This window comes from Marmota marmota, unplaced genomic scaffold, assembly GCF_001458135.2.
Source record: "Marmota marmota marmota unplaced genomic scaffold, marMar, whole genome shotgun sequence".
Lineage (NCBI taxonomy): Eukaryota > Metazoa > Chordata > Mammalia > Rodentia > Sciuridae > Marmota > Marmota marmota.
The window spans coordinates 60,542,949-60,553,386 of NW_025999968.1; the positions used below are offsets into that span (position 1 = coordinate 60,542,949).

At 54.9% G+C, this 10,438-nt stretch overlaps 1 protein-coding gene, 1 long non-coding RNA gene and 1 pseudogene across 4 annotated transcripts in view; all 3 read right to left on the reverse strand.

Annotated features, from left to right (window-relative positions):
* Ripk4 (receptor interacting serine/threonine kinase 4) overlaps window positions 1–442 on the reverse strand; it is a 22,092-nt gene extending 21,650 nt beyond the window's left edge. For both annotated transcript variants that reach the window (XR_007347811.1, XM_015478794.2), the window contains exon 1: window positions 210–442. Coding sequence is in view for 1 of the 2 variants with exons in the window: in XM_015478794.2 (XP_015334280.1) it covers window positions 210–391 (182 nt within the window). In the remaining variant the exon portion in view is untranslated. The remainder of the gene's footprint in view (window positions 1–209) is intronic.
* A 6,138-nt stretch (window positions 443–6,580) lies between these two features.
* LOC125616973 lies at window positions 6,581–9,799 on the reverse strand. Of its 2 annotated transcripts, XR_007347813.1 has the most exons (3): window positions 9,292–9,799; window positions 7,777–8,099; window positions 6,581–7,343 (listed from the first exon to the last, which is right to left on the reverse strand). It is a non-coding gene; the product is annotated as an uncharacterized LOC125616973 (long non-coding RNA). The 2 variants fall into 2 exon arrangements; XR_007347812.1 differs by having other exon boundaries at window positions 6,581–8,099.
* A 23-nt stretch (window positions 9,800–9,822) lies between these two features.
* On the reverse strand, window positions 9,823–9,949 carry LOC125617023 (annotated as a pseudogene).
* Between the last annotated feature and the right edge of the window lie 489 nt (window positions 9,950–10,438).

The window sequence follows — 10,438 nt, forward strand, 5'->3', positions numbered from 1 at the left end:
GGCCAGACCCGGAGCTCCACAAAGCACCCCCGCGTCCTCCCGTCCCACGCCTCTGGGCCTCGCCCGCGTTCGGGTTCCCCCCGAGGCTGCTCCGGAGGTAGATAGACTGGAGAGCCCCCCGAGTTCCAGTCCCTCGGCCCCGGCCGTCGCCGTGCGCCACCGAACGGCGCGGTCCGCCGCCTGCCCCAGCGCCCCGCCCGGCCGCTGACCTGTCGTCGACGTGCAGGCTCGGGGAGCACTTGATGGCGAGCCACGTCTTCCAGTGGACGTGGCGCACCTTGTACACCTGCCCGAAACCGCCCGAGCCGACCTTCTCCCAGCCGGCGAACTCGCCCGCGTCGAAGGTGCGCAGCAGCCCCAGGGCCCACGGGCCAGCGCCGTCGCCCTCCATCGCGCGTCTCGCCGCCGCCCGGCGCCGCCGCGGCCGCCCAGGTGCCCAGGTGCGCGTCCCGCCCCGAAGACGTCATTTCCGCAGCACGCCCCGCCCCGCCGGCTTCGCGGGCCCCGCCCCTGGGCAGGCCCCTGGGCAGTGCGGACAGACAGGTGGACTCATCCAGACTCTGGGCGCTCCCCAGGTGTGCGAGGCTCGAGGACGACTGGCCCGCTTTCCTTTGTATATTTTGAGTAACTGTCGAGTCACCCGAAATTATAAGAAAATAACTCACTTTACCCCGTTTCCCTCGTGCTACTTGGCAAAACTTTGCAAAGGAAAAAAGTATGATATTACAACCATGATGTTGACTTCGATACCATCGCCGATCTTATCCAAATTCCCAGGTATTGCTGGCCCGCGTTTCCGTGTGCTAACTTCAACACCGCGCTGAGGCCTGCGAAGGAGGTTCGTGTATCCCAGCACAGTCCAGAAACAGAACCTCGGTCCTGCGCCCTCCTGCAACCCACCCGTGCTTCCCTGGCATCGCCAATCCTTCCTCTATTCCTAAAATCTTATTTCACAATTGTCATGTTTACATTCAGGAGCTGTACAGCACGTCACCTTTTTGTAATTGGCTCTTTCACTCCCGGCTCATTCCCTGCAGATTACCATCTGGCTGTGTCACAGCGCTGCTCTTCCGTTAGGAAGAAGTAACTTTTGTTTTATTTTAATTACCCCAACAGCAAAGCCAAAGTCCATTTCAAGTATGACCCGGGTTCCCTCATCCTTTCCTATACAACAGTGGCTCTTTATAGGTAGAGCAGATGGCTGGAAAAAAAAAAAAGATGTGTCTTCCACCTTGGGGGTAGAGCAGGGGGATTCCCAGCCCTAGAAAGACAACTGGGTCAGAGGCCGAGTGTCATGTCAACCTCCACACCTAGGACACTCATTCAGGCCCTGTGCAGTGAGTGCAGGTTTACTCCTCACCAAAGGAGGTGAATAATGGGGCAAGATGGGGGACATGGGCAGCAAGCATCTTATTGACATTAACTGCACTGGAACCTTTTCCCCTGGGGACACCATCACCATACCCTCATGCCTGCAGAGGAGCTCCATCCCCCACTGCCTTCCCCCTGCCTCTCCAGGGCTTCAGTTTGGAGTCCAGGGATCCGGGATCCTGACTTGATAGTGCTTGCTTGGGGACCTCCTAGGGGACCAGAGCTCTGTCCTTTTTCACATAATCTTTAAATGAGAATTGTTCTCCCTGAGGCTAGGGTGACAAAGGGTAATTTTAAGCCTGTTTGCAGCAAATGTAGCTAATGTTGAAACTAACACTTTAAGAATGATTGGAGCTTTGACGATATAAATATAAGTTGAAAAGTAAACGTAGTCATTATTTTGGTAGAGAAAAAAAAATTGACTAGAAAATGAGTCATGTGCCCTGTTTCCGGGGTTCAGCCCAAGGTACCTTTCTCCCTCAAACTTCCAGTCTCGCCTGCGCCAGCCCAGCAGCTGTAGGTGACTAACAGCCCACAGCCGGCAAGTAATAAAACACTCCAATTTCATTTATTTAATCATCTGTGTGCTTCACTTGACAAATATTTATGGAGTGCGTGCTGCAGGCTCAGCATGGGGCTCCGGGGCCCTGGAACCAGAGCCTAGGAAGACCAAAACAGCAGCCGGCACAGCAAGCAGGGCAAAGATCACAGCCGATCTAGCTCCAGCCCCTGCTGCTCCACACACTCTGCCTGGCCCTCTCTGAGAGGCACTTTGCTAATCCCTAAAAGGGATTGCGAAGGTAAATTCTGGATTCTCTAGGCACTTCCTACTTATATAAATGGGCGGTGGTCACTGGCAGATGCAGTTGATATTTCTAAGCACAAAAGTAAAGTGTCACTACGTTGAAAGTCAAAAAAAAAGTGGGCCAATTGGAGAAAAATAAGGAGTAATAGCAGTGCAAGTTTGGCATCTGGGACTTCAGATTCGTAGAATAACAGTAACTGCATGGTCACCTGCTCAGTGTGGTCAGGAAGAAGTCACTCAGCCCAGATGTGGTCCCGTGTGCAGGAGGTGAAGGTTTCAGGAGAGGAGAGGCTGCTCCCTGGCCAGAGGAGCAGACGCTGCCAGGGAGCAGGGAGCAGGGCTGGCAACCGCCCCCTCCCTAGGCTTCTCCTTTGCCTTTTCTTTAAGAATTCCAAAGTCAGTTTCCTCCTACAACAGACCCCCTGAGGGCACATCTGAGAAGGTGACCCACCCAGGTCTTCTGGATGCACCCTTCTCCTTGGGCCCATTTACCTCTACACCCGGATGCAGCCAGGCAGGCAAAGGACCTGCACCTGGGAAGGGCCAGGAGCATCCAGCTGCAGGGACCTCGCAGGTCGAAAGTGCAGGAGTAGAGGATTCTACAGTCGTCCTGCCTGGGATGGGGTCCTGCCTGCCAATGAGCATGCCCATCCCTGATAGCAGGATAGTGGCACTTGCTTCAGGAGGGCCGTGGCTCCAGTGAGATGGATAATGTGTGTAGTGGTACCAACTGCTGGACAAATAGTGATGGTCATTTCCTACTGGTGTCCGTCTGCTCCATGCGGTTCTAAACCGAGTTATTTTATTATTTGTCCTCCTCAAGTTCTCTGGAGCAATCACAGGCGTTGTCGAGGACTCCAGGAGCACACAGGTGCTGGCTACATTCTCCCAGCCACAGCAGGAAGCAGCACCCTGGGGTGCCTGCCTGGCCCTGCCCGCAGGAGGGTGGAGCCTGGAGTGGCGCCGAGCTGGCCTGGGGACCTCCATGCCGCGGCCTCCTGTCTGCCTCCCTCCCCTTACCTGCAATTCCTGCCACAACTTGCACGGCTGTTTTTGAGAATCCCCTGCATGTTCTGAGTGTTATTTCTAAAGAACATAACTTGTTCACTGCAGAGATTTTGCCTAATTCCAAGGAAGTGCGATTTGGGAGAGGCATCCGAACGTGGTTCCTAGGCCCCAGGCTGGGCGAGGGGGGAGAAGGGAAGCCCCCTCCCCCACAAACTCCCAACTTCTAGCTCTTTCTCAAGCAAAAGACTTCTGTTTACATAAACACTCCCCTTTCCGAGACACCTCCCCTTTGGCCCAGCAGCTCCGGGCTGTCTTTCCCACGGTCTTCTGGAGGCCCATTCACTCATTCCATGCCCGGGAGTGAGTCGCACGGAGGGGCGGCACCCAGCATGGGGGATGGTGGTGGACTGTGGAGGGCACTGAGCAGGGCTGAGAGGTTCCTGTAATTGTAGCAAGCCCACCTTCTGCGTCTCCTCTGCACCCTCCTTCCTCTGTGGTGCTCTTTAAAGCCTCAATCCAGCAAACACCACCCCCACCCCCGCCTTCTACCTCCCTCTTGTCCAGGCCCCACCCTAAGCTTTCATCTGTTCAACAAAGACCTCTGGGGTCTCTGGCCAGTTCAGACTTCTCGGAGCATCACCCTCCAAATCCAACCCTGCATTCACTCTAGGATGTCTCAGAGGCACCTGGGCACATTGACATAGTCTGATTTCACCCCAACCTGGTTCCAACCAGAATCCCCATCTCTGGGAATGAGCCGCCTTTGGTCTGAAGGTCCGAACCCAGTAGCTGCCCCCTACCTCCCCCACACACTCCACCAGCCTGTGGAGGACCCACAAGATGCAGCCCACAGCTGCAGTACCTCCACCCAGACCCGAGTGGCCCCCAGCTCACATGCTAAGGCCTGTGCCCCCCATGAGAGGTCCCTCTTGCACCCTCCATCTGCACAGGGCCAGGAGTGAGTGGGCCACAGGCACCTCTCCAAAGGAAGCTCTGGTACCTGCCCAAAGTCCCTGAGCCCATTTCCTGCCTCTGTCAATAGAGGATGACCACACTGCTGGAGTGAGCCCCCACCCTTGAGCCAACGCCAAGGGGAAGCTGTTTGCAGAGGTATGTCCTGAGCATATGTCCTAAGGATGTCCGTGCAGGGCCGGCAGCCCCCTGGGTTGGACAGAGGTAGAGGCAGAGGCGGGAAGAAAAAGGCAGCAAGAGGAGTTTGAGACCCTGGGCTCTAAGGATGTGCCCACCAGCTGTCAAGGGAGGAGGAGGGAGGTACTTCGCCTGCTGCTTCCTTAGCTAGATTTGGCACTCTGCCGCCCTCGACCCACCCCCCACCCCCGGCTGTGGCACAGAGACCCCAGTTTGTACGCTCCCCAGGCCCTTAATGTCAGCAGGTCTGGTCCTTCCTGATGCCTCTGGATGGTGGTGCCTGATTCTGGGCAAGGACAGTCTCTCCCATGTGGTCATGACAGACCGTGCTGGCCTCTGCCTGGTCCATTCTTTGGACATAGGAATGTTCTCGAAGCAGACCTAACCACCTTCTGCATCTCCTCTGCACCCTCCTTCCTCTGTTTTTAGACTGGGAAGGGCTTCTTCTTCGTCAGGGGTCTCTGCTGCTCTCCGTCCTCCAGCCACCCCCCACCCCACTGCTGCCTCCCGCTCCCTCCCGCTCCCTCACTAGGCCCAGCAGGACATTTGCACAGGCTGTCCGGTCTGCTTCAGACCTCTCTCCCCTCTGCTTGCTCGGAGTGATGCCTGGTTTTCTCCCACTCAGCCAGTCCCTGGTGTCTCTGAACCCCAGCCTTCATCACGCTCCTGTTATCACGTCACAAGCATGCAGCTCACTGTGTCACTGCGTTTACTGGAGGATGGACTGATTAATCCTTGGCTCCTCCACCGAGGTACCCGGGGGTGGGGGCAGCATCTTCTCCCTACTGACAGAAGCACATGGACACTGTGCCCCTGCCTGGCCCCTGCTAGTCCCCTGGCCCTCTCTGCCCCCAGGTCCAGCCACCTGGCCTTCTTTCTGTTCTTCAATAACCTAGCGCCTTCTTCCCAGACCTTCTGCACTGTGTCCCCTCTTCCTGGGTCCCTAAGCTTTGATCTGCCTCCCCTCTGGCTTCCCCTCTTCCTGTTTCCGGGGCCACTTTATGACAGAGGCCTTCCCAGGTGACCTCATTAAACAGATGCCACTCTTCCTGGGAGCCACGCAGTGTTCAGGGTTGGTACCTCTTTGCTGCCACCCTAAAGCCCTTGGCACCTGGGCTTCTCCTCCTGGTCCCTCCAGGGCAGGCAGTCCTGCATGGGTCACCTCCAGAGCATCCCCTAGTGCCTGGAGACACTGCCGGTGCTCCGAAAACCAGAGGTCCCCACACCTGCGCTGTATGCTGCACCCCTAGTGTCCCAACATCTTGTTATAGCATTCCTCAGCCAAAAGAAGTGCCCACGGGCACATTTGCATAGGCTGGTCATCAAGTTGTTACGACCAAACAATTTTTTAAAGACTTATGAGAGGGCTGGGGTCTGTCTCAGTAGTAGAGCACTTTCCTGGCATGTCTGAGGCCCCCGGTTCCATCCCCAGCACTGAAAAAAAAAAAAAGTGTGGGGGAAATAGTCTGCATAGTCTCGCAATTCCTCCTCAAAAAAAAATCAAACATAGAATTATGGTATGATCCAGCAATTCTGCTCTTAGGTATATGACCAAAATAACAGAAAACAGCTATTCAAATAATAACCAAGTTCACAGGAGCCTCTTCCACCATAGCAGGCAGCGGGACCGCCGGGTTTCCCTGATGGACGTGTGGCCCCACAGGCCGGGGTCTGCCATCAGTCACTCCAGCAGCGGGGAGCTCTGACACGGCCAAGGGGCAGACCTGGAAAAAACTGGAAAGTCACAGAAGTCGGTGCCAGAGAGCACGCATCATGTGACCCTTTACATGAACTATCCAGAACGGTGAGTCTCAGAGACAGAGAGCCTGCTGGGGGCTGTCCAGGGGCCCGTGGGCAGGGAGTGGGGTGACTTCTTAATGGGTGTGGGGTTCCCTTTTAGGTTGAAGACAATGTTTTGGGAGTAGTGAATACACTCAGCGAATTGTACATTTTAATTTTTTTTAAAAACAGAATCTGATATATATATATATATATATATATATTAGGTATAGATGGGCACAACACAATGCCTTTATTTTTATGTGGTGCTGAGGATCGAACCCAGGTCCCGCCTGTGCTAGGTAAGTGTTCTACCGCTGAGCTACAATCCCAGCCCGAATTGTACATTTTTAAATGGTTGATTTTATAGTAAGTGAACCTCCCCTCAATTAAAAAGATTCTATCTCTATAACTTAGTAGCTTTAAAAAACAGCACGCATAAGCTAAAGGAAAACTATCACACTCAAATACTTATGGGATGGTTTACATGTTTGGCACTGCACAATTTTCTCAATTGTGGGAATCACTCTGCAGCCTCTGTGCTGGCTTCCCACCCCACACTGGTGGCTCACTGACTGGGTTTTATCACAGCAATCTCCAGAAATCCAACTTTGCAAAGATATGATATCATCAAAAGGAATGTAGTGCAATCTAATGTTGAAAGTGTGAGCTCCCTCAAGCCCGCGGTTCACATGGTTTTAGACAGACTTCAAGGTTCATGCCAAAATTTAAAATATCCTGCTGTCCTCACCTGAGTTCTTGGTGCTGCACGAGTACCGAGTACCAAGTACAAAGTACCACAGCCAGGTCTGGGAGCTGTGATCACAGTTCATGCTGAGTTAATTAACTGAGTCAATACTTCATGCACTTAAAACACCCCCAAGTTCTCCCTCCCTGCTCGTGGCAAAGAAGCTTGCAAATAGCAGGCCAATTAGTCCCCAAAATACCCACTGGGGGGACCATTACACACTCTGGAGAATCGTTCCCACTGACACCTTCTCTCAGCAGAGGAGGGCTGGACTCAGACACATGCCACCTGCCCTTGGCACCACAAGGCACTTAGCAAACCGTGACCTGCCCGTGTCTCTCTGAAGACAAAAAGGCCAAGTCCAGGCCTGGTCCTTGAAGATGTCGCAGAGCTGCTGGGCGGAAAACCCCGAGATCTCTCTGGAAACCTGAGGCTCCTGCCCGGGGCATTAGGATGCCAAGGTCTGCTGGGGGGAAGGAGACCCTGAGGAGAAGGGGAGCAGGTGAATTCTCAGCAGTGACTCCAGGAAAGGACTCTGAGTTTAGAGAGGGAGTGGAGGGGGGCAGGGAACAGAGCCTGAGGCTTGAAAAGGGCCCAGCTTCCCCCCCCTCCAGGCCTCGTCCTCCTGAGAAGCCTAGGACTTCCCCAGGCTGGGCCTCCACCCTGTGCCCCAGCCAGATGAGGCTGTCACTCTGGGTCAGAATCTCTGTGGCCACGGGGTGAGGCCCAGAGCAGGGTCCAGGAACCCAGCCAAGCAGTGCCTATGGGCAGCTGGACGCCCACTCCAGGAGGTTCCCGAGGCCCTGCTGGCCACAAAGAGCAGGTCTGCAGAGCCCAACCACGCAGGGGCCAGGGAACCAGAAAGTGACCTGCAGCCCCTGGTTTATTTCCAGTAGATGTGGAAAGGCGGCCTGACCAGGTTAAGTGCCCACTGGGGACAGTGGTCCAGGCCCTGTCAGGGCACGCAGCAGCTCTGAGGATGATCCAGGCACACTGAGAAGAGAGAGGAACAGAGCCGCAGCTCCGGGGCCCAGAGCACAGAGTGAGCACACGGGCAGTGCTGGACGGCTCAGCCCTCGGCTCACTCCGGGGCCCATGGAGAAGGTGCTCACACAGGGCAGAGCTTGATCCCTCTGTCTCTCCCGACAGCTTGGGGGAGCATCAACATTCCGCAAGGGACTGCTTGAGGCGGCAGGGGGCCTGCGGGTCTTGGCTGGGGTTTGCAGGTTCTTGACAGTTCTGCAGGGATCAGAGGAAAGAGGACAATGACCATCTCAGTGGGCAGCCAAAAAGTGGGAGACACCTGTGTCCCCAAGTGGTTGGGGGAACTTAGGGCTGGGTGGCCAAGGGGAGCTGGCAAGACCCCGTTATGGGTCAAATGGTGTTCCCCAAAAGAGCTAAAATCCTAACCCCCAGTTCCTCAAGTCACCCTTATTGGAAACAGGTATGCGAAGGTGATGGACTTCAGATGAGGCTACACTGGAGTCCGTGGCCCCGATCCACTGCAGCTGGTGCCCTGATCAGAGGGCAGAAGATGCCCAACTCAGGGAGAGGGCATCTGAACTACCTGAGGTGTTGCTTCAAGTTGGGTCCTTGTCCCCAGTGCCAACCCAATCAAGAGGACAGGGTTTAAGGAAAAGGAAGAAGAGGTTTATTGTTTTGCTGGCAAAGGAGAAACAAGCGAGACTCCTGTCCCGGAGGCTATGAATCTGCCCCTCAGCAGGAGCAGGGGCTGTTAAAGAGCTGACTCAAAGGCTACATTCCACGTGCTCTCCGTGCTCTCCGTTGGAGGGTGATTCACTTGTTAACTTGGAGATAGTCATTTCTGAGATCTTCTGGTCCATCCCCCAAATCTGGATTACTTGGTTCCTATGGAGGGGGTGGGCTCGGGGACAGATAACCCTGCCTAGGTGGGAAGAAGGGTGACCTGGTTAACCCTGAGATGAGGGAGGGGGAGATTAGGGAGGAGCAGGGAGAGAGGGAAAGAAACAGGTTCATTTAGAAACCAGTTGCAGTGGCAGAGCAGCAAGGGCCAAGTCGGAGCATGAAGTGGACCCTGTCTCAAAACTGACTCACATGGTAACAGAGGTCGTGGAGACCCGGGAGCTGCAGGAGTCCGGCACTGAGCCCTGCAGAACAAAGGCACAGAGGTCTGACCTCAGAGGATGCTGCTGTTTTAGTGTGAAGACCAGCCGTGGAACCCTGGAGAGGCCACCTGGGGAGGAAGCTGCCGTCCACTGCCCCCTCCCCGCGTGGGAACCACTTTACTCAGTCTGGTGATCTGGGTGTTACTGTCAAAGACACACCCAGCGTTGTGCTTGACTAAGCGCCCTGTGGCCCAGCCGGGTGACACACGGGTTACCCACAGCCCCCGCAAGCTGACTGCCCCGCTGCAGCGGGCAGCTCCACCCTGATCTCCTTGTCCACTCACCGCCCCTGGAGGTCGGGGTTGCCCCCTTTGCTCCTGGAATAACATTGCTGGACTTGACCAGGGTCTGGGGTGAAGGCCTTGGCTCAGGTCTTGTGTTTGGACACAGGGAAGGTCCTGGTCCCTTGGAACAGCTCTCCACCACCAACGCGCGCCTTCTTAACACCACAAACCTCGGCTCAACAACAGAAATGCGCTCTCCCACAGCGCTGCCCAGGAAGTCCCAAGTCCAGCGTCTGCAGGGTCTTACGCCCTCAGAGACTTGCCCTCAGAGACTTGTCGGGGATTCTCCTTGCCCCTCCCAGCTTCCAGGGCTTCCCAGAATCTCTGGCTACGAGTCCCTCTGTAACAGGGTCCACTTTAGGCTTGGACTTGGCCCTTGCTGCTCAGCCACTGCAACTGATTTTTAAAATGGACCTGTTTCTTTCTCCTCCTCTCTCCCTGCTCCTCCCTAACTCCCCCTCCCTAATCTCAGGGGAAACAGTGTCACCTTTCCGCCCCATCCTAGGCAGGGTTAGCTGTCCCTGAGCCCACACCCTCCATAGGAACAAAGTAATCCAGACTTTGGGGATGGCACAGAAGACCTCGGAAATGATCATCTCCACGGAAATATTTAGTAAAAGGCAAGAGATTTACACGATCTGAAGAGAAACCAGAGTATTTCAGTTGGTAGAGTGCTCGCCTCGCACACACAAGGCCCTGGGTTCCATCCCCAGCAAAAAACACACACACACACACACACACACACACACACACACGAATATCTCCCAAATTAACAAGTGAATCACACTCCAACAGAGAGGCATGGAAAGCAGCCTTTGAATCACCTCTTTAACAGCCCCCTGATGGGCTGGAGATGTGGCTCAAGTGGTAACGCTCCCCTGGCATGCGCGGGGCACTGGGTTCGATCCTCAGCACCACATAAAATAAAATAAAGATGTGGTGTCCACCGAAAACTGAAAAATAAATATTAAAAAAAAAAAAACAGCCCCCTGCTCCTGCTGAGGGGCAGAATCCCAGCCCTGGGTCAGGAGTCCAGGGAGGAGGTGGACAGAGGGGAGAAAGAACCGGCCCATCTGAAAGAAGAACTTGGCAGCAAAGCAAAACCCTTCTTTTCCCTGTTTCTCAAAACCATGTCCACAGGATTGGC